General features: G+C 44.2%; 1 protein-coding gene across 8 annotated transcripts in view; it reads right to left on the reverse strand.

Moving 5' to 3' along the window:
* LOC115008753 (nuclear factor 1 X-type-like) overlaps positions 1 to 24,192 on the reverse strand; it is a 106,228-nt gene that overhangs the window by 5,504 nt on the left and 76,532 nt on the right. For 4 of the 8 annotated variants that reach the window (XM_029432537.1, XM_029432555.1, XM_029432564.1 and 1 more), the window contains 9 exons: positions 16,225 to 16,287; positions 15,831 to 15,905; positions 15,576 to 15,693; positions 15,059 to 15,094; positions 14,520 to 14,647; positions 10,732 to 10,860; positions 7,116 to 7,285; positions 5,464 to 5,611; positions 3,056 to 3,144 (listed from right to left, as the gene is read on the reverse strand). In XM_029432537.1, the coding sequence (XP_029288397.1) occupies positions 3,056 to 3,144; positions 5,464 to 5,611; positions 7,116 to 7,285; positions 10,732 to 10,860; positions 14,520 to 14,647; positions 15,059 to 15,094; positions 15,576 to 15,693; positions 15,831 to 15,905; positions 16,225 to 16,287 (956 nt within the window). The remainder of the gene's footprint in view (positions 1 to 3,055; positions 3,145 to 5,463; positions 5,612 to 7,115; positions 7,286 to 10,731; positions 10,861 to 14,519; positions 14,648 to 15,058; positions 15,095 to 15,575; positions 15,694 to 15,830; positions 15,906 to 16,224; positions 16,288 to 24,192) is intronic. The other 4 variants (XM_029432583.1, XM_029432545.1, XM_029432602.1 and 1 more) reach the window with 4 other exon arrangements.

Here is a 24,192-nt window from a genome sequence, read left to right on the forward strand (position 1 = left end):
GGACGCAAGGTGACCAACGAGAAAACACAAAGAAATAAATTCTGCGACACGAAACAATGTTTATTTATTCATATGTTATATAGTGAATTACTGGATAATTTGACCTCTTCAGACCTCTACAAACGAAAAAAAAAAAAATACTGTCTGGTTAAACCACTTACATCCATGACAAATACAATGTGAAGAGGGGTCACAAGTGGAGGTTGCTTTGTTTTACGAGGTTTACAAGCCTTGGGAATGGCTTGTATGAATACTCCTTCCTCCACTAGGTGGCCACCTTCTCCTCCTTTTCTCCCACACTTACAGTACTTGCTGAGCTCAGCTGTCCCATACAGTGTCGAAAAAGTTACTACCCTCAACTTCACCGCATGCTGTTTTTAAGAGGGCTGACTCTGAGGGTTTTACTCATTAAAAACACTTGTGTTATTTCAGAGCTACAAACAGCATTCGGGCAGCAGTTTTTGTATCGGGCTGAATGGCTTTCCAATGAGCAAACACAGGACTATAACTGCTCTGTCATGTGCTACCAGTTTACATGTAAGGCGATCCTCCTAATATGTCTCTGCTCTGTGGGCCTGAGTGGTCTCAGGCTTCACTGTTAAGCTATTGAGGGCAGCTACCCCGGGATCCGGTTTCTCAGTTTGATAAGAGGGCAGAGTGGAGGCTTTGGCACAGGCCGAGCTGTTCTGGCTGCCGCTGACATTCCTCAGGCCTCAGCCCGGGGAGAGCGGCGGATCACCCCACCTTTAACAGCAAACTCTCTGTTGTCCCCCATTCTAGCAACGGCAGAGAGAGTTTTAAACCCCCCTAAACCTCTGTGTATCCTCCACCACCTCTGCCTCCCATGATTCTTTGGTGTTTGGAGATAACTCCTCCTCCTGGCTCCGACTTCCCTTAACCCCCTTCTCTTTTCCTCTCTTACTCCAGCTCTCCCAGTGTAATCCTTGGCAGCGGAAAGTGACCCCCTCTCTCTAACCCCCCTTCAAGTCCAAGTTCAACTGCCTATGACATCATGTCTGGTTGCTGCGGGCAACCAGACAGCCGGGACGTGACTGTGGAGTGCAGCGAGCTTCAACTAACTCCCTCTCTCCTTTTTCCCTCCGTTTCTCTCAGTCCCTCCTATTTTTTTCATACACGTCCCCCTATCTCGCTCTCTATGCCTGCACGACTGAGGTCTCACCACCAGAGAGCTCCTCAGACCAGCTTTTCTCTGCTTCTTGTATTGACAGCAGTGGGAAGACTCTCTCCCTCTGTCTTGGCTAGTTGGCTAGTTGGCTAGAGGGCGGCGAGGCGGCTGGCAGGGCCGTCGTCTGAACCTCTCCATATGCCAGAGAACAGCAGGATAGGCAGAGACCTCTGTTACTCACTCTGGCTGGGGTTGTTACTGACCTACTAGGCTCAGCTAACTGGGAGCAGTTGATAGCAGTGCCCAGGTTTTCGCTGGGCGTGCCGTATACCCGGCCGAAATGTTCAAAGTGGACGTTATTCAATGATGTTTGATAAGCAATAGTAGGGGTTAATAAGCGTTCGGAACAGATGTAAGCTGTTGTAAAAGCCCTGTTGTTTTTTAGGGGAGAAAATGAGGGGCATGAGTTTTGGCACAGAGTTGAAGTGTATGTGCGTGTGAGCATACGCACTCACACTCATTTGGATAGTGTTTGGATGTCCCCTCAGTGCCAGGTCTACATCTGTGAGAGAGTGGTGCAGGTGGGGATCTCGAAAATACTAGAGGGAGCAGCAGGATGAGAGGTCTGCTGATGCATGAGGGGAGGGAGGGAGGGGCAGAGCAGTCGAGCAGCGCTGTGCCGAGGAGGAATGCAGATTGTTTCCATGTGTGGGGAGGACAGGAGAGCCGAGTTGGCTGCAGGCAGGTGCGGTTAGCCCCTAATGAGAAAAGTTGTGTTGGTGATGGAGGAGGCCCAAGACACTGCAGCCCAGTGGCAGAGCGCAGCCAAAGCTGAAACCGCAATGTAGTTCACTACTGGCCTCACACGCTGCACTAATACACACTGTGGGGCCGAGTAGAGATAAATCAACACTGCTGGAGCTGAAACTAACTGGCACTGCTTAAATTCACTGTGGGGAAACTACTGTGGTACAGACGCTGTAAACCAATACCGAAACTAAAGGCCTTGATACACGAGCAACACTTTGTGTCAATGTCAGGGGGCAAGTTTGCAAACAATTGATGGACAATGGGACATAATTGTTTCCCATGGACCATTATTATATGCCTCTGCAAGCATTATATTATTAAGACTATCATCAAGGTGGCAGTATGTAAGATGTGGGCGAGTACAACGTAAACTCAAACAAACATTTTCACAGAACTTTAAAAAAACTGGATTTCACTTCAGTTCAAGGTTTATTCTTGACCTTGGAAATAGTTTGACAAAACAATCCCAACTCAAGGTCCACTTGCTAGCTTTTTATAGGGCTTTCAACCATATCACGCAGTGTTCATTTACAGATGGAGTTTGCTTAGTTTGTATGGATATAAATCTGTTGACATGCAGACTTAAAATCTCCTCTTTATAACAGCTGCGGAGCTGGCATGTCAACTGATTCATCTATAACAAAGCTAGCTAACTCCTTCCACTGATGAAGACTGTGTGATGTGGTTGAAAGCTCTGGAAAAGACTTGTGAGTGGACCTTGTGTTGGGATTGTTTTGCCAAAATAAGGGCATGACTTAGCAAAAATAATGCAGGTAACAGTTATGAATGACTCGTGATGAGTGGCTGTTGATCAACACTGGTACCATAGGGCTGAATCACTGAGTGTAGAAGGTTGCCAATGCAGAGCCATTGTATGAGTGCTGTCTCTGTATCACAGCCTTCGCTCTGAATGACATGCTTGTCCCATTAAACCCGAAGATGCCTTCAGTAACGGAGCACTGTAAAGTATCCAAGTGGAGTGTCACGCTTGCAGCGGGTGATGAGCAAAAAAAGAAGAAAAAGACATAAAAACAGAGGAGGAGGAGGAGGAGGAGGAGGGACGGAAGGAGGAAGGAGGATGGGTGAATGTTAATTAAATGAGGGAGGTTGGCGGGGTACCTGAGTCTGCTGGGGGATATTCAGAAAGTTGTCCCGTGTTCCGATGCCGACAAACCGGTTGGGAGCTGTGGAGCCTGGCGTGGAGTATGCTATAAACAGAGAGAGACAAGTGTGTACATGCTTTTTACACATACACATACACACTGAGCTCATAGTAGAGTTTGATGCTCTCATCATCATCATTATTATCTATATGTTTTAATATATTAGCAAGACTACGACTACAAATCACTGTCAAATGAATTACTTGTAAAAGACAGTGAGGGTCAGGAATACTGATGCCCTATTAGTCACATTGATGATTTATTCATTTTGTGGGCACGTTTGTTGTTATTTTCTTTCACTTAACTGTTTAATCTGTGGTTGACAAGGGGATGTACAGTCTGTAATTATTAGCATTGACATGAAAAAGCTATTTCCCCAAATATAGCTGTGCTGTTAGTCACAGACTCTCCTCAGCAGCCCCAGGCCTCAGTAATAAGCCTCCGCAATCATAGAAAACCACTGAGGATTCACTGTGGACGTAATAATAGGGTGACCGATGGAGGAACTGTACTCCTCACCAGTGGTAACCAATGCTCCATTTACGTTTAATAGGTTAAGAGGAGCATCTTGCATACAAAGTGACACCATTCAGTGATGCCACAGGATCAAATTTAGGGCAGTTGTGCTCACTGGACTCCAACGTGGGGGCCGAGTAGAACTTTTGCTTTGCATGGCTTGATTGAGGTTGAGGGGATGGGGATGTGTGGGGGTGACAGTGACAGAGCTGGAAACTGATGCATGATTGAGAGTGAGCGTGTACCATATGCATGTGTGTGTGTTTTTATGACTGCAATTACGATATCTTGAGAATCAGATACAAAATTAGAGTGTAAAAAAAAAAATACAGTGATAACAGTCTGAATGAGAAAAGAGACGGAGAGTAGGATATTCATTTATATAGATGTTCATATAAATAAATAATAAAGTGACACGTTAATCTGAGAGAGTTGGAAGGAGGGGAGGGGAGGAAAGGTTGATAGGACAGGAAGAGGAGAAAAAGTCAAAACAAAAGGAGGAGAAGGTGCCCCGGTTGCTCCGTCCAGTGCCCCCTCTTGGTGTGCCTCTCCCATGGCCCGACTCTCGCACCGCACCTGTCTGGGTGGAACCAACCAAAGCCTCACCGCTCCCTGGATGACACTCCTCTCTCCCGCTTCCCCAGTATAGCACTAATTAGACAGGTTTGATTATATTTTATCATTCATGTTTATAGAGATTGGGTTGTTCTTGTTATACTGTGATTTCCATGTTTTTTGTTGTTCTCAATTTTTAATTGTTGTGAGATTTGTGTGAAAGTGGCGAGGGGATTGGGTGGGTAAAGTGGGGCATGATGTTTTTTTGGAGTCCACGCCAACTGCCCTAATTTTGTTCCCTTAAAAATAAAAAAGAGAGAAATAAAGGAAAAAATGAAACAAAGAAAAGAAGGATATGAGAATATATCAAATAAAGAAAAGAGGAAGGCAAAAAAGAAATGAGAGAAGGGGGTAGATTGTATTGCCGCTGTCACGGACAGACATGCAAAGTCTGCGTTGATCAAAGGCTTGCGTCTACAGAGGCAACATGCACAGGGCCCTGCTCTGCTCTGCTCCCCCCCCCCCAAACTACAAAACACATCAAAAAGAAGGGAGAGAGACTACACTGCCTCTTGTGGTGCTTGCAGGAAACCGAACACCAGAGAGAAAGAAAAAGAGAGAATAAAAAGATTTTGAGAAAAGAGAAAGAAGCTGAGGTGGTTTGCATAAAGACATAAAGAGAGAAAAGAAGAATGAACTTCAGAGCAAGAGATACAGAAGAGCTTGAAAGAGGATCTCTGGTTTGGCAAAGGCGTGGCTTCTGCCTTGACAGAATTGGATCTTGCTAGTACAGTACAGTACAGTACAGTACAGTACAATGGCGTACAGTCCATAAGGTGGTTGATGAAATAGGAGTGAAGCTCCTGGGGCTGCTGAGTGTTTGACTGAGCAGACTGCAACCTTACTGGAAGCAGACAGTCAGCTTAGCTATGAAAAACTACACAGTAGCCATTGTAGAAGTCCCAGACTTGTGCTTTTTCAGTAGTTGCACAACACGATTACAAAGAAAAGACCCAATGTAGCAACACTATATATATATATAGATATATATATATATAGATATATATATATCTATATATATAGATATATATATATCCACACTGGGACTTCTATGATGGCTAAATGTTTTCTAGTCGAACAAACGGAACGGAGGACAAATTAGCTTCCAGTTAAGAAGCTAACCATCTACTGGAGTCTAAAATTAGGTTCGGACTGGCCTCTGTGAGAAGTCTGTGGGGAGACTGGGGCAGTAATGGGGGTTTGTGGAGGGGAGTAGGAGTGGGGGTGACTTACACGGAGATGCGGGTGAGCTGAGTCCGCCGTCAGTGGGCGTGCTGATGATTTTAGAGTCGGGCATGGGGAGGGGCACAGGGCGTGCCACCGGGGGTGGCGGGGGCAGCAGGAAGGAGCTCGGCATTTTGCTCTGGCCACCTCCATTAGGCTGCAGACGGACCATACAGACAGGGTGAGCATGACACACCCCGAGAATATACAGTGCATAGGGAGCCAGACACACACAAACACACAACATAAAGTCACACATCACAGTCTCATGTAAATGTAAGACACTCATAAATAGACAGATGCCAACAGTATCCACACAAGTATTCTTAAGTACACAAACTATAACACACACATGACTGCTCGCACACAGGGACAAGAGAGATCACCAAACTCGCACAATTCTTTAAATAAAACAAACAAAAATATCAGACAGATCTGGCTAAAAATAGTGAGTGGAAAAGTGATGAACATTGTCAACACACAAGGGGAAAAGAGAAATGGAGCTGTCCACGAAGAAAAGTAATTATAGTGCAATGTAAGAATTTGAAAAAGAAGGGGAAATCGGCAATGACAAAAAGGTGTCGGTGTGTGCGAGTGTCTGTGCAAAGTGTATGTGGAATTTCAGGAAATACACTGTGTTTTTAGTGTGTAAAGTAATGAGAACAAAGGATAATAGGACACGAAAAAGGCTTGATATGTGGTTTCAAAGTTGCTCAGAAGACCAAGTTTACAGTAGAGGTTTACAGTACTACGGGCACCCAGCAACTTAGCGAAAATGTGTTAAAAAAAGAATCTGAAATGTCATTAAATGACCAGTTGACAGTCAGCTGTATACGGCGCCTTTGCTTTGACGTTTAGAAACTCTAGCTTTCAGCATGAGTGAGTGAATGTGGGCATGTCACTGGGGTTATCAGGGGGGAACCTCGCTTCACTGATGTTTCACTGAATTTCCCACGACACCTCAAAAAGGCCCAACTGTGTCCCAGGGTCAATAAGGGCTTGCTTAATGGTTTAATGAATGGAATTGACCAGGAGTCTTAAATGTCTGCTTCAGTTTCCTTCCACGGATACCTAACTCTCAGTGCTAATCTATATGTGTATGCACATCCTCTACCAGTCTCTCCCAAGTCTGCAGCTTTGGTTCCCTTTAGTAAATCCCCTGCCAGTCTCGCCCAGACCTTACCTGCCCTATGACCTTTTTCCTTATATGTTCTTCCTCCCTCAACTGACAGGCGAGATCTTCTCCTACCTAACTGAGGGAGTATGTGTTGCATGATACACTCAACCTATCATTAGGTAAATGTGGTTTGGCTGCTTCCCCCTTAGTTTTACGCAGCTGAGTTTTCTTTTGTGTAAGCACTTCTGGCTGCCTCCTCCCTTTGACAGATTTGCCCAAAAGAGGAAAAGTCCTCTTCCCTGGTGAAATGGCTTCACTTCATAAAGGTTGCTCTATTCCCAGGACTGGGCTCACATGTAAATAAAAAATAAATATGAAATGATGGGGCAGTCAATCTGTAAATATTTCTGATGCTGATGTTTTCTTTTATTCTTGCTCTCTTTCATTCTGCATCTTCTTCAGTAAATTCCACAAAAATAAACTTTTGCACCGCAGATCATCCCACTGTCCCGTCACCTTCCTTTGCTGAACATAGAGGACTTACCTGAGCGCTGGGCTGTCCTGTGCCGTCGGTGCACACAAACTGCACAAACTCCTTAAGCGGGTCCTGGTGGTGATGGTAGCGTATGGTGGGGTGTGTGAAGTACGGGCTGGACTGCTGGATGATAGAGGAGGAGGGGAAGTGCAGGGCTGAAGCTGAGGCACGGGGACTCCCTGAGGAGGAAAGCGAAAAGGAGAGAGGAGAGAGGAAACAGAAACGGGAAAGCAGAGGAGGAAGAGGAACGTGAGGAGAAGATAGACGAGAGACCAAAAGTGAGAAAATACAATGAGGCTCATGTCATACTATTGTTTTTCTACTAAAACAAAGAACACATGTTAAGCTTACATAACACTTTACATATTATGATATTGCATTGGCATGCACACCTATGACAGTATATAAGACATGCATATGTTTTTAACTAAGCACCAACACAGCTGGCATCAAAGACCAGGTTGTCGCTTCGGCCTGACATTGTCATAACACAGAAAATAGCTGTGACATTCTCTTGTGGTTGACGAAGTGGAGCTGATTCTGCTTACAAATGACTCGTATTAGCCCTGGCTATTGGAAAACATCTGGTCCCATTCATTTTATAAATCAGCCCACTAGATTTCTCTGTACCTCCGGTAAGCCTGGCATCAGGACACATGACACACACACACACACACACACACACACACACACACACACACACACACACACAGATTTACACAGTCCCATACACGCTAAAGTGTGTTAAAGCATTTTCTGCATTCTGCTACCTCTTCATTTTTCTCTCAAACACACCCTCTTTTCACCACACACACACACACACACACACACACACACACACACACACACACACACACACACACACACACACACACACACACACACAATCCACTGGGGTATGACAGAGCCACACACACTGGGTTTTCCCACTTTTGTTTTATTGCTTGTCGGTGATGTGTAATCAATCAGCAGCGTATCCTTGCTGTGCGGTTCTGCCTAGTAGTTTGAAGCTTGAGAGAGAATCTCCCCTCCGCTCCCAACCGACCACAAAACGCCTCCCAGAGACATTAGTCAACCAGCCAGCCAACCACACACACACACACACACACACTCATACACACTAGCCTTTGCTGTCTGTCTTGTCTGCTGAGATTCTATGGCTTTGGCAATTTGGCACACCAAACTAAAAGAGGCAAGCTGCTAGGTGAGGGGAGCCTGGCAAACAAGCATCTGTGATTATGTCTGTCACCTACCATCTCTTGTGTATGCTGTACTCACAAAGAGCGCCCATTTGTCCAAACTTTTTGTGTTTTGGCGTATTGGTGAATCTGTTTGTATCTTAGTTTGTATGTGTTTGTGTAGTCTGTCTGAATGTGTTGTCAGTTGCAGCTTCCTTGTGTCTTTGTACGTATATTGGTGTGTGTGTGTAATCACTGACACAATGGCGGACTCTCCAGACTAGTATAATCAGACAACAGTCAATCTGGCAGCTCTCCACGTCAGTCCAGAGCCAAAAACAGGACATAAACCATCCAGTCCTTACCCCTGAACACCCACACTCACTAGACCTATACAACAAGAGCTAACAGCTCCAGTCCATCCCATGCAAGCCATGATTGCTAACTGCTTCTTCCCCCTCTCTGTCTACCCCCATTTCTCTTTTCATCGCTCTCCTTCCCTCCCTCCCATCATCCTCCAGTCTCTTTATAGAACCAAGGCCTCCGAGGGACATTCCATTTGGATGGCAGCCATTTTAGCACAGAGAGTCCTCTACAAGGGTGTACATTTACACATACACATGTGTATATCTGTGTGTACGTGCACAAGTGCACACATACACAATCTCTAAACACTGTCTCATTACAGCCTCTCTATTACATGAAAACCTCTTAGCTGACAGTCTACACACACACACACACACACACACACACACACACACACACACACACACACACACACACACACACACACACACACACACACACAGTTTGGAGAGTGTGAGAAGTTAGTCGGGGAACAAAGTAACGTGAGACAGTCCCTCACACCTCTTCAACCTGCGCACAAAACAGACGAGCACGTTTAAAAAATCAATTTAAAAGCAAAATTCAATCTGGTGTTTTAGATTCTCCAGAGGCCATAGGACTGCTCTGTGCAGATAAACAACATGACTTCATGGTGCGAGATCCTGCCTGGACTATTTTCTCTAAATATACTCTGGGGAGTTCTGCAAGTAAAATTCAATACATTTCAACATAGAGGGCAATGAGTCCAAATGACCTTTACATGGTAGGTCTGGTTTGGCTGCAGACCAAACCATCCCTTTGAGAAACAATGGAACGAGAGAGAGAGAGAGAGAGAGAGAGAGAGAGAGAGAGAGAGAGAAGAGAGAGAGAGAGAGAGAGAAGAAAGAGAGAGAGAGAGAGAGCAGAGAGAGAGAGAGAGAGAGAAAAGAGCGAGAGAGAGAGGCAGAGAGAGAGAGAGAAGAGAGAGAGAGAGAGTAGAAGAGGAGAGAGAGAGAGAGAGAGAGCAGAGAGCGAGAAGAGAGGAGGACCTATTTATTCCTTTGAAAAGTGAGACCAGCCTACAGGGTCTTGTTGGCAAACTTGACATCCTGGAGACTTTGGGAATTCTTCGACTGGAGATTGGGAAACCATGTCAGTTATCCTATAGGCCCGAAAAGCTCTTATGAGGTCAACTTGCTCTTAGTGCCTCTAATGAAATAAGACCTTGGAAACATTGTATGATACTTAAAGAATTATATCCACTACAGTCTACTGTACATCTGCACAATCTGTTACTACCTCCTACTTCTTTTCTGTATTTGCTCTACACTGCCAGGAGAAAAGAAAAACCTACCAAACACATCTTTTGAAGACACACAAATACTGTGATAGTGCGTCTGAATGAAACAACACACACACACACACACACACACAAGACAAGCATGCATATATAATAAAGAATTTTAATATTTTCATTTTAAACTGTCTTAAAGATTTTTCTATTGTATTGCAGCTGTTTTGACCATGAAGAGGTCGATATTTCCAAGGTTTTTGATCTTAGGTACTGTGCTTGGTTGTCTTGCACCATTAATTAAACTATATCGTGTGCTGATAGCTCCATTTAGTAAGTGAACACACCCAGTCACAAGTTCATTACATGAGAATAAACAGAGCTAAACTGAACAAAACATTACAATGGATGCATAAAGCAGTTAGATATGAGGCACATCAATCACAAAGGCATGGATGCAGCAATGGTACCATGCAATGACAATATTAAAACACAAAGGCATAAAAGATGATGGTAAAACATGGATGGATGGAGAGAGGCTGAAAGAGAGAGAGAGAAATTTATGCCAAGCCATGATGATAGCAGTAACACTGAACAGGTGAAACTCTGCGGGCATATTGCTTCTCAGCAGTTGCAACTGTAGGATTTTAACATTTTTCAGGAATTAAATGTTCAGGCAAACGATTGTAGAATTTTTTATTTTGTTTCCAGAGGAGTTTGGAGCTGTAAATATTGCAATGTAGGATCACGATTGACACTCCCTTTCCTTCTCTCTCTTTTTCAGATCATAAAAGGGGGATTGGGGTTGTTGGGTTCATGGCAGGGCTCTCACCTGGTCTCACTCCTGCCAGCACAGGCAGCGGGTGGTGTGTGAACGCCATGCGGGGGGACCTCGTCTGGGAAGTCAGGGCGTTGAAATCAAACTTTCCCGGCTTCTTAAGTGAACCAGGCGAGGACAGTCCTGGCGAAAAAAAAAAAATGGGATCAAACAAAAAAAGTGGGGGGGAAGAGGGAGGAAAAGAGAGAGGTGGTTTTAATCAACAAAATGTTGCTTCTTTAATTGGCTACACTAAAAAAAGCAAAAATCAATTTGATTTTTATTGAAGGGGACTTCCTGATTAGATTGTTTGATTTCCTCATTGATGGCAGTGCATGGCTCCCTGTCCTTTTGGCTGTTGGCCATTCACTCCAGTTAGTTTCAATGAGTCAATCAGAGGACTCTAGGCTGTAATAAGTCACTCAGCGATATACTGATTCCCGACTCCGAGCTTTATAGTCATAGTATAAGGGCTGAGCAATATTTCACATCCTAAATGGCATGCATGTCTTCAAAGGAAAAAGGGGGAAAAATAGCAAAAGCCAATCGGAATCAGGTCCAAAGCACATCTGTAGCTATAATAACCTCTACTGTGCCACTGTATGTTTTTCTATCTCATCTCTTCTCTCTGTTCTCTCTCTCTGTCAGGTGCCAACTCCAGGCTTTCTCTGTGTAAGAGCATAGCCACCGTACAGCCACAGTCAGCTAGTTGTGGTCTGGCTTCAGTGAAGCTCACAGGCTGGCTGCACGAGAAGAAGGCTTCATTCAGAAATAGCACACACTGTACAGTATGGACACGGCAGCTGCTGAGTGTGAAAGACAAGCAGACGGACGGAGAGATGAGACAGAGGGAGACAGAGAGAGAGAGAGAGAGAGAGAGAGAGAGAGAGAGAGAGAGAGAGAGAGAGAGGCGAGAAGAACGTGGGAGACATGAAAATATGCGAGGGAGCAAGGGAGTGAGAGAGCAAAGCAGAACCTGTGAAAAATGCAGCAGCGTCTTGTTTTTCAATGCGTTGCTCTGACGACATGTATGAAATTGGAATGTCATAAGATGTTAAATATGGTTATTATCTCTCGTTCACACACACTCACTCACACACTCGACGTCGAAACACACTCGAAAGCACAAGCACGTGTCCAATCACGAAAAACAAAGACCCTTACAACACAGCCACATTTAACTGATGAAACAACATACACATTTATTTTAAGTATGTTAAGTTTTCCTCTAATCTTCCTAACAAGTGAGTGATGCGATAATACTTTCTTTTGAAACTTTTTTTAGACTGTTGTTTTGTAATCTATTTCTGTGGCCCCTCCGCATCAAACAAGGCATTAAATACGATTCCTCCTCAGTTCTCCAGCTGGAGACGTGTGAAAGTCTATGGGAGTATGGGGGCGTGTAAAACCTTCCCTCGCTGTGTGAAAGAGTTAAATCTCAAGCAGGTGGGAGTGAATATGTGTGAACCATTTATGTCTTTAGCAGACATATATTTCTCTCTCCCCCCCCCCCCCCCCCCCACTGTAGCGGGAGTCTGGGGGCGTATTGTACTGTCAGACAGATTCCAAGCATGAAGACAACCCCGATCCCACTTCTGACACCAATAGTTAGCAGTGATTGCTATGACACTGTCACACTGGTGGGAGCAAACGGGAAATAAGAACTGCACAGGCACTGGAGGGGAGAGAGTTGGAAGAAAGTTTAAAAACCAGAGCCTTGGAGATTACACATTCATGGTTTCAGAGAGGTAGTTATGTGCTTTTATTTTGGAAGTATTAAATGATTCCCAAGTACAGAAATCAGAGTGAGGAAACAGAGAAGATCAAACGAAGATTGACATCTGTATATATAGGACGTTGTAGCACTGTCACTATCACCAAGGGAATGTGAAAGACAGTATTTTGGCGCTTCAGAGACTGTGCAATGGTCTGATCTGGTTTGTGTGTGTGTGTGTGTGTGTGTGTGTGTGTGTGTGTGTGTGTGTGTGTGTGTGTGTGTGTGTGTATGCGCCACAACTGCACTGTTTCCTCTCCTGGCAAGCCTTAGTATTTCACTGGCAACCAATCAAGCGCTCCCATGATGACCCTTCTGTCTCTTTGCACTAACAGGCCTGCCACCAGATGCGCCTCTGAAGCACACATAGACGCAGACACACACACACTCACGCACATGCACTTGGAAAAGACAGGAGATAGTGGTTTAAACAAATGAAGGAAAGTCAGGGAATTCTCCTCTCCCCAGTGATTTGAAGCACATATGTAGGTCCAGCCGTATCCCTCTACGGGCCTGTAACATTTAACTCAAAGCATCGAGAAAGGCCCCCACCACCACAAGTCTCTGGTGTCTCAGGAAAATTTCTAAATCATTTGGAACTAATATGAAATCCTGGTTGTTTCGTTTGCCTCCACTAACCTCCCCCACCCCTCTTCTAGCCCCTGTGGAGCAGATGTCTCCAGCATCCTCACGGATCCCAAGGCTACACACACACGGAAACACCATCTGGGACCATGCTTCAGCTGTGCTAGTGTATGCGTCTGTGTGAGCTCTGTTATATGTGTGCAAAAATCTGTCATGTGTATTTCTCAATGTAACCTTGTTTATGTGATATATATGTATGAATGTATCTTCTTACGTCTGTGTGTGTGTGTGTGTGTTGCTGGATGTGTGTGTTCGGTTGGCTAATGGAGGGAGTCAGGGGGAGTGGATGGTGCTGTGGACCGACAGCGATGCACACCTGTGTGCGATTTTTTGTTGTTGTTGCCCCTTGGTTTGTTTTTGTGTGTGTTTGTGCTTGCTTGTTTGCATACACCCCACCTGGACAGAAATTCCCAGATGAGCTTTGCCTATGGCAGGTGGAGTCCTTTGGAAAATCAGATACACACTGTATCACATTCGCCACTCGCTCCATTCTTGCTCTCCCACACCTCCGTCTCTCCTTTTTAGCCTTCGTTTCTCTTGAGTGTGGACCATATTTTGCACTAGCTACTGTTAAAAAAAAAAAAACTACTTGCAAACCCACACAAAATTAACAAAATAATTTAAAAAACGGCTTATAATTACAAAGGCATTTGGCTCTCCTAATTATTCACTTGGATTTTGCAAATTAATTGGGTAAAGGGTCCAGATTTGCACGCAATTCCACACCTCTATTTGCCAAAGTCATTAGGAGGTGTACAACGGCTGTGTGTGGTGTATGTGGTATTATGGCTTTAAAGAGAGGATTAGTCAAAATATGAATACTTGAAATTTGGGAGTGAGGAAGTGAACAAGATATTTTTTTTACGTGGAGTTATTGGGGGGGGGGGGGGTGAGATAGGATTACTGAGGAGGTAGAATAAAGAGGGTAATGTCCAAAGCTGAATCACAGACATAGTGGTTACAGCCAACACAATGGAAACACCAACACAAAGCTTTACTACAGGCTGCTGTAAGCTGGTGTTTCATCCTTGACACATCTTGGCATTTATATTCCCAATGTCTGGAACTGTTCGTTCCAGACATTGGGAATATAAATGCCAAGGTGGTGGATAGCATTTAGCACCATTTATCCATGATACATTCAATTTTCTGGGGTTATGGTGATGGTGTTGAAAAAATTGTGACCAAAAAATGGCTCAGACGATCATTTTATAGGGATGTTCAGGGGTGTGTCACCAGAGTGAAGGCAGGTGATGGAGGTAGGGAGTGTGGATACATCACTGTGTACTTTGTTGGTGGTGGGGTGGGGGTCAGGCAGGAGTATGGCAAAGTTTCATGATGCTTGCTTAGTGGGTGACAGGTGTAGGGTGGGAAAGACAGGTACCTGCATCCATGTCGTTGGGCCACGCACTAGACTGGGAGGAGCTGGCAGCAGGCGAGCGTCCAGGGTAGAAAACATCATCTGTGGGGCTCTCCATCTCACTGTCATCTAATGACTTCCTCTTGGTGGAGCTGAGGCCATGGGAAGAATGTTTGGAGGGTGGAGGAGAGGTGGGAGGCAGAAAGAGAGGGGGAGAGGAGGCATGGTTTTTTAAAGAAACAGAAATGACAGGGAATGTATGGAACAAGGATAAAGTACCTTGCAGAACTGATAACTTAAATGTAATCATGTTGCACTTTAACGTTTAAAGAGGCTTCAAGTTTTGCACTTCAGTGGAAACAATATTACTATCATAAAGTCTCGGAGCAGAACAGACAAAACAGAAGAAATGTCAAAACTACAAATGAAAAAGGAGGAAAAGGAAATAAAAGTTAGGAAGCGGAGACAGCCACACAGTAAGACTCTCTATGTGTGTGCCTTTGTGTGTTTTTTTCTGTGCGTGTTTCTCATTAGTTTGTGTCTTTGTAAGTGTTTATAACTACCTCCGTGGAAGGTTTGCGTACAACTCCACCTCAGACCTAAAGTGACAACAGATGACGGAGGTAAGAAGAGAGAAAGAGACAAGTTAAGAAAGAAAACAAATAGCAGGAAGAGCCATCACCCACGCACACGCACACGCACACACACACACAGGTTCAGGACAGATCCCAAGACTGGGAATGGACCGTAGCACTAAATGCCATTTATAGCAAGAAACCTCAATGAAATGGGATGACTTTACTTGCCAGTAAAGTCATCCTTGCGATACAAAGCGATATACTGTTGGCAGATATTACTGTGATTTCACACTTCCCTTCAGTCTGCCCTTGGCTTCACAGCAAATCACACACCAAGTTAGCACTGCTACTGCCACATGGTGGCTTCACCCACAAGAGACCCTACTAATGGCGGACAGCTGAACTTGTATAATGGTCACTGGTGTTTCCTGGGCATCAAATATCTCCCCCAACACCCATACACTACTGTTGTCTGTGTGGAATCATAGACGGCACTGTGTACCTGGTGGAAGGAGGGGAGGTGAGGGAGCGTCGCCCCAGAGCAACCTGGTTGTAGTAGCTGGGACTGCTGTCCAGGTCAGCCAACGAGAAGTTAGGACCTGACGCCGTGGCTACAGGTGCTGAGACAAATAAAAGAACGAGGTGCAGTGAGTTAAGATGAAATGTGTATTACAGTATATACAGAGGAAAATAATCATCCATGGAGTTACATTGGGTCTCAGTGTACATACATTTCCGTAACGTTTTCACTACTTACTCTGTGACACTCTAACCAGCTCTGCCACGTTCCACACCCCTGAAGTGACAAAGCAGTCCTGGAAACTCAGGTGCCCTGTACAGAAAAGGGAAGTGTTCAGGACTTACATACAGACACAAAAGCTTTTGGAGAGAGATCTTGTGTTTCAAACCAAAACAAATAAAAAATTGGAAGAAACCCTGAAAATCCCATCCCTTTGAGAGGGCGACCATCTGCAACTATGTTTGTGGATCAACATCTGTGCGAGTGGCTTTGCTAATTGGATCCATAATTGGAATATGTTAAGACTGATAAGCATGATGGAATCAATTCTAGTATGCTGATTTGACAGTGTTTGAACATGGATCTGTGTGTGTGTGTGTGTGTGTGTGTGTGTGTGTGTGTGTGTACCTACCATTGGGTGGTGGTTTGATGTCTGTGTCCCCCTGTTGGCTGGAGCTGTCTGATTGTCCGGATTCTGCACAGAAACAAGGACAAGAGAGGGGAGAGTAGAGAAAGACAAATGGTTAGGATCTGGTTTGTACGCTTTAAAAATAAATAAATATCAAAAACATACTGGTAAGTGTACAATGTCTCTGTGAATCACAGCTATGTATAAGTATCCATGCTGCCAATATATTTGAGGTGTGAGAGGGAATAAGAGGGAACTTGCACTATGTGCTGGTTATGATATACATCTTGTGTGTGTGTGTGTGTGTGTGTAAATTCACACGTTTTGTGTAACAGCCTTGTATCTAAGAATGTTCCCTCCTGTCTCCCTGTGTCTCTCCTGACTTAAGGTGCAATGATTTACAGTGTGCTGCTATGCAGTTTAGTATCTCTCCACGCAATCATATCCCTCGCCATAATCCTATTTAATACCTTCTTGCTGGTAGGGATTTAGTCTGCGTAAACATAGCACCTTGCACACACACACACACACGCACATATATGAACACACACCCACACAACCCTCTCTCTCAAGCTGTTTCTTTCTTTAATCTGTGTTTCATACTTTAATACATGTTGTAATTCTTGCATGGACACACACACACACACACACACACACACACACACACACACACACACACACACACACACACACACACACACACATGAATACATAAACACACACACACACCCTGTGAAAAGGCTGACCATGCTGAGAGTATGTTAAAGTTGGGGTACAACTCTTCCTCTTGGGATCAAATGACATCAGAGCAACACAAATACAAGCAGAAATACGCATCTGCGCCAACACACACCTGTTATGACTGGTTTACGAAGGCACTCACATGTGCAGACACAAACAAGCCAAGTCTTGGCAACAAAAGGCCACAATTAGACCTGGAGGAGCTGCAGGCTGAAATAAGAGGGTGCAAGATGAGGTTTTGTAACATGAGTACTGAGAAAAGTTGGTCTAAAGATGGTGCATTCTTGTCCATGCTGTGTAAAGAGATATGTCCTCTACTGTATGTGTGACCACGTGTCTGAGGTGGTGAAAAAGATTGAGCTCCATTTTCAGGACCGGTGTGTGGTGTTGGCCATTCATTCATGGCCTAGCTAGGATGTTGTTAGCTAGCAAGCTAGCTAAAGGAGGTGTTTATCTGCAGGCTGTAGGTGATAACAGAGCACACAGACTCCTGCCAGCAGCACTTGCCTTGCAGCCACACTAAGCCACAGATTACTGAGCAGAAACAATAACAGACCTGTCTCGCTGCCTACGAAGCACCGCTTATCCACAGAGAGAGGGGCGAGACAGACAAGAGCGAGAACGATAGAAAGAAAGAAGGAAAGAAAGAGCACAGAAATGAAAGAGAGCTTCTTTTTCCCCTCTCTTCTAGTGCAGAATCTCTCGCTCTTCTCTGTCTCTCACTGGCTGGGTGTAATCCTGGCAGCCATCTTAGAGCTTGGCAGCCATCTTAGCATTGGCGGTAGCGCCACATTCCAGCTAACTGACGGCACTCACTCCAAACATATGAGGCTGCACCCCCCCCCCCCCCACGCGCACGCACCCAAACACTTTCAAACACACACACACACTCATACGTGGACAAACATTGAGGTACACACTCAAGAGTAAACATATATGATGGCCAAAGAAAGCTGTTGGGAAACACAACCTGACTTCACTGGACTTTTTGCCGTCGTGTAGTATTTCACCACGGGGCTCGACAATATTGTAAACACTCTATTTTTCACACCATACATGCACTGGGTAGAGACACAGCCAGCTTACTGTATGTACAGAATGCTCGAGAGACATCTGATAGTCTAGCGCGTAGGTTGCAAGGTATGCTTTGCTGCCACCAGCCTTCACACAACTTCAAGGGAACGCACCATCACAGACTGAAGTTCAAGGTACAAATACCACAAAAGGGTAAATAGGTCAAGTGACTTTAGTAAAGCCCACTTGTATTAGGTTTATATTATCATATCTAAATGTACTATGTTTTAAGACTTGTGTAATGTTCTGCACTTATGACATGTGGATTGTTTGTCTGGTTGCTTCTGTCTGCTGAGGTCATCTACCTTTTGTCTCTTTACATTTATGTCACACAATCAGTTGATTGGTTTTTAATGCATACCAATGGCAAGAAGATGGAAAACCTGAAGGTTGGCACTTGATAGTCAGTAATGTTTATTTTGAATGTGAGGAAGGTTCTTGAGTTGTTCCTGGTCGCTGCTAAATGTAACAAAGTTCTGCAACATAAAAGGGGACAGAACTCAAGCCAGCAGTGTGACACCAGGGAGAACAATGGAACGGCTTTCTATCGGCTATCTTTATCTGGAGACCTTTCTTTACAACGCCATGACATCTTCTCTTCTACCTTGGAATCATATACTGTATATCTTACTAAGTAACAGAGAACAATTGTTTCTCAATGTGGACATATCACATTTTGGAAAAACCCTGCACTTGGAAATCCTGCCCATACGGTTTCTTAAATAAAGCGCATTGTTGGCCTGTCACGAGTGACCTTAACATGTTCCGCTACTGCAGAGGTGTGAAAGAGTAAAGAGTGAAAACTGAGGCTCACGGTAAATAAGAGACTGTCAGGCAGATATGTGCAATAGCAGTGACACTGATAGCTGTACTCAACATCACCCTGAGGCCTCGACCGGCCAAACCACATCAGCTCTCAGAGTACGTAAGACGGAAGGATACATGTTGTTGGTTTACAGCACCACTCCTATTTTTTCTTTTCCTTTTAATTCAAAGAGAAGTTTTGATAATATGTTTGGTGCCGTCTACACCGAGGGAGAGTTTATTCAACTCTCCTCAAGACTGTACAATAAGATGACCTCGCTAGCTACCGGAGCTTTCAACGGTTCTGGCTCTAGTTTTCTGAGCACAGGCTCCTTCGCCAGCTAACACTGTACTTACACGGCGGCACTACATCATTCATTGGAAATCATTGCCACTGTCGAGTCCAACAGAGCATCATATAGCCGGGTAAAGAAGTGAGGAGGACAGGGGGAGAGGGAGGAAAGACAGAGGAGGTCTGGTTGCTGGTTATCACCGCTCTGCCAGCTGCAGCCTACAACAGCAGCCTCAGCCCCCTATCCCCCCTCCCCAGCCTCCTAACCACACATCCAGTCCCTTATCTTCCCACCACAGCCCCCCAAAGCCCTCCCTTCAGCAACCCCAATCATAGTCCTGCAGTCCCCCCCGGATGCCCCTCCACCTCCACCCCCAGCAGCCCCATCTCTAACCTCAAACCTTTCAGCCTACCCTGCAGCCCCCTTACAACCAGTGAATTAAAAAATAAACTAAACACTGATAAAAACAGAGTAGACAGTTTGACCTGATGATGTACACAATCAAACAAGAAGCACATGTAGGACTGTGCTTAACTTTTCATAAACAACTATGTTTGAAAATTGTTGCAAAATAAACTGAATAACTACTGCAAACATATACGCTCTTTATATCAAAAGGCTTTTGTAATTTGGGCATGATTCGGCGTGTAAGTCATCGATACCTGGTTCAGCCCAAGTGCCAAGATTGCCTCTACATGGTTCAGTATATGAGTCAATCTCGATGCAACAGTTGGGGCAATTGGGTGCCACAGTCATGAGCAGAAACTGGGTTTTTCCTTGCAACTTGTATTAAAATATTATTATTCTCAGTTTTAAACAATTCCTTAAATAGCATCTTTTGATTTGTGCTCGATTTCTGTGAAAAGAAAGTGTGAAACATCCTACAAGTAAGGGAGAGAATTCTGAGGTCAGAAGTAGGTAACAGACTTTCAACAAATGGATCAGGAAGAGAAAAAAAAAGAATCTGAGAAGTCATGTTTTTTGGCACAACTAAATCTTGTTCTGTATTGTAGAGCCAAAGTAAATGAGGTCAATGAAGAGCGAAAGATCCAGTTCCACTGAGATGAAAAGATTGGGATCCTTTTGGAAGGAGTTGGCAGACCAAACATGTGCTGATAGATTTCAAAATGTAGCAAGAAATATGACTAAATGTTTGCTAACACATTAGCCCTTTAGCACATGGTAAGTTGATATGTCAAGGTTTGCTGTGGTGAGTTTTTGTTGGAGTCTGCTTTCTAACTGTCTTTCTCTCTGTGGCTGCAGCTTCATGACGGCTGCTGTCATTGGTTGCTGATTACAGACTTTCCCTGCAAGCTCCAGGGCAACTCTCACGACCCTCACCACAATCAACATAACCCCAGTCATAATTGCTTTGACATACAGTGTACACTCCAATATGGTGGCTCTCTCCCCCTCTCGATCTCTTACCATCTCTTTTATTCGACACATATTTCTGTGGCTTTCCTTTGCATCAATTCGATCTGTGCTGTATTCTCCTCATCATAATTTTTTGTCTCATGTGACATTCTCATCTTATCTTCCATAAGCACCTCCACCTCTGTTCCCAAACACAACTGATCCTTCTCAAGCCCCATCACATATTCTCTTCACTCCTCTAATTTCCCCCCCAGGATTACCTGCTGATTTCCAGGGTCAGAAAAAACGAACTGATCTGTTACCTTGTCTATCACAGCACGCATCCCAGCAAGCAAGCAACCCATCATCCATCCACCAGTTGTCAGTTAGGTTTTGGTTCAGTGACCTGTTAGATTGTTCTGTTGACCGACTGGGGACAGGGGTCAGACAGAGTTGCCAGTCTGTCACTTCTCGTGACGAGCAGACAGCCAGCGGAGCCGAGCAAAGCAGTAAACTAAAGCTCAGCTGAAAAAAAGCCTGGATTAAAACACATTCAAACATGCCCTAAAAGCACCGTGCACCCCACAGTAACAGACACAACTGAAAAAATAAACACAAATAACAGTTCTCCGAGTGGAGAAATCTACGAGCTGCTGATTACAAACATGGGATAAAACCAAAGTAAAAGTCAAGGTTAAAAATGAAAAGTGGGCGCCGCAGTGGCACACCACTGTTTGGCAGATGCATAAACAGTACTGGTCATTTGTGAGTCTGTGCAGTACAAGCATGCACACTCCTAACATCAACATACTAACCAACAAGTGAGCTGATGCACTCTGTAGCCACATCAAACCAGCATGTGTCCATATGTGCGTGCATGTATGTGTGTAACTACATGTATATGCACAGACTGTTGGTTCACAGAGATTTCCCTCCTTGTTGTAACAAATGTCAACTCCACTCTCCCCCTCTCCTCTTTTTCTCCTCCCCAAAACACAGGATAACGCGGTACAGCCTCCCAATTGGGTTTCGCTTAAGAGGTTTATCGGTATGTTGCTAAACATTCTGACCTTTTTTTAATCCTTAATGCGCTTAAAATGTTCCAAACCCTCCTAATCCCCCCGGCTATCCCACACAGATGTTCACTCAGCTCTTTTATTGGACATTATTTTATTATTATTCTTTCTTTATATATATTTATATATATATTATTTTTTTCCTGTTTTATTCTTTAATTATTTAAGTCTGTGTCATATGAGGGTATTTCTGTTTCAAGTCTTTATCATTGCTACTGTTTAGTGTGTGCGTGTGTGTGTGTGTGTGTGTGTGTGTGTGTGTGTGTGTGTGTGTGTGTGTGTGTGTGTGTGTGAGTGTGTGTGTGTGCGTGTGTGCAGTAATGCTTTTGTCCTAAAAGTGTTAACCAGATCCCCATGTGGTGAACCAGAAGTGTGATTGTGACCTTTTTTAAACGTTTACTCTGTTGGAAGCAAAAACTTAAAGACTCATAAGAGAATAAAAATGTCAGCAGAAACTGAAAAATTATATAGTAAAATGAGGTAAAAAACACTGTTTGCAAGGTATATACACTATGTATGTGCAAATCTGTGTATGCACAAACGTTTGTCTGTACGTATGGATGTACAAATATGTATGTATGTATGTATGTATGTATGTATGTGTGTGTGTGTGTGTGTGTGTGTGTATGTATGTACGTATTTATGTATGTATGTATGTATGCACATGTCTGTGTGTATTTGTATTTGTCTCCATGTATCACTGTGCCACTGTGCCAAGCAGGCTGTGTGGTGAGGTGGCAGAGTAGGGCTCTGTATGTGTGTGTGTGTGTATGTATGTGTGTTTGTGTGTGTGTGGGTGTGTGTGTGTGTGTGTGTGGAGAGCAGGTGTGCCTCGCCGCCCTGCGCAGCTTGCTGCCCATCTGTGCTCCTGTCTGTGTGCCGCCTGCGCCCTCGCTCTGCCAACAGCACCACACCACGGCAAGAAGACCCAGGAGAGAGGGATGCTAAGAGACGAGGGGAGGGATGGAAAGAAAAGCGAGAGATGGAGGGGAGGAGGAGAGGAGAGGCATGAGGGGGAAGGATGAAGGGAGGAGCAGTGAGAGGAGGGAGAGGGGGATTACAAGGCTGGGAGCATGAGGATAGGAAAGTGGGAGAGGGAAAAGGAGTGGAGGGGGTTAAGGGTCTAGAGAGTATGCATGAACTCGCCGGGAATGGGTTGGGTGGGTGATTGTGAGAGGATAGGGTGCTCAGTGGAGGTTTTTTGAGGGGGTATGTGGCTGGCTGGATGCCCATACATACCCCCCTCCTTCTTTATACCCTTCACTCCTTCCCGTTGTTCCTCCCTCTCTTTATTCATCCTCTTATCCTCACCCCACCATCACCTCTTGGCTCCATCAGTGCAGATTACTGTGGACCTGTGTGACACAGCTACACAGTATTCTGTAATGCTTCCCATCACTGGGTTGGGACCCAACATTGGGTTGTATGGGCCTCTTAAAAACGGGTCCCTAAATGTTCCTCCAGACATGTTTCATCCAAAGATATTGGCTTTGTAAAGTCACCAGGGTATTCCCAAGCTGCTACTATACAAGCTTGGCTAATTATTAGGTTGTAGGCCCAGAGTTAGAATTCTCAAAACGGGGCAGATTATATTAAATTAGTTTACCCAATGGCCTATAAAAATCAATTTTGGTAAATTCAAGAGTGAGAGCATGAAAAATCCAAGCGATACCAATTACACCAATTGTAAGACCTTCATTACCGTTTGTGTAAGAAAAAAAAAATGCAACTAAAATCAATTTGAACGTTTTTAAGAGGGTTCAAAGGAAACGGCTATATTCTGCATATCAAGGACAAACTCATTCACTTGTGCCATTTAAAGTAAGCTAAATTCTCACACAGAGGGGTGTAAAATTACTGTTTATGAGAGTTACAAACTTAAGTACAGGATGTGTGAATCTACTGCTTTTAGTGTGTGTTTGTATGTTTGTGGAAAGCTTTCGTTGCTGTTTGTTGAATTGCTCACTGGGTTCTTCTAATTTAGGCTCTAAGTCCCAATGTCAACTCCCACCATTGGATGATTCCATTTGATTATTGTTCTTTAACAAGGGGCTCCCAAAGGTTTATCAAGGCGTAACAAATTATTTTAATTAATTTTGCCATGTTAATGTGTTTTAGTCAAGTTTGGGCTCATTAGATGCTGCCGTGTTTTTACGAGTTCAGTTAAAACAGAACCAATGACGGTTTGAAACGGGTCAAACCTGATTGTAACTCTTTGTTGAAGCGTATCCATGTGTTGTGTTATCCAGTTCTTCACTTACATATGAAACTAGAGTTTTTATGATGGAACCAAGAATTATGCTAAGCCTGAATATATGCAAAGACTTTGATATATAACTCAACTTGAAACCATACAGTCAGTCAATTTACGTACAAAAGTTGTACGTTTAGGAACTCAAGAAGCTTAAGTGTATCCAAAGACAGAGAGTAAAATACAAGCAAAACAAAACAAGAGGCTATGTTTTATGTTGTAATTTCTTTTAGGTAACTAAAAACACTTATTGGGGCAATAGTAGCGTTTGTGATACAGACAATTCTGTTAGTGTCCCATTTGGTTACTAAGATCATTGCTATGCAAAGCAACAAGCAAAGCAACAGAAGTCCCCAACAGAACTCAACAGATTCAT

Source organism: Cottoperca gobio, chromosome 1 (assembly GCF_900634415.1).
Source record: "Cottoperca gobio chromosome 1, fCotGob3.1, whole genome shotgun sequence".
In the NCBI taxonomy this organism is placed as follows: domain Eukaryota; kingdom Metazoa; phylum Chordata; class Actinopteri; order Perciformes; family Bovichtidae; genus Cottoperca; species Cottoperca gobio.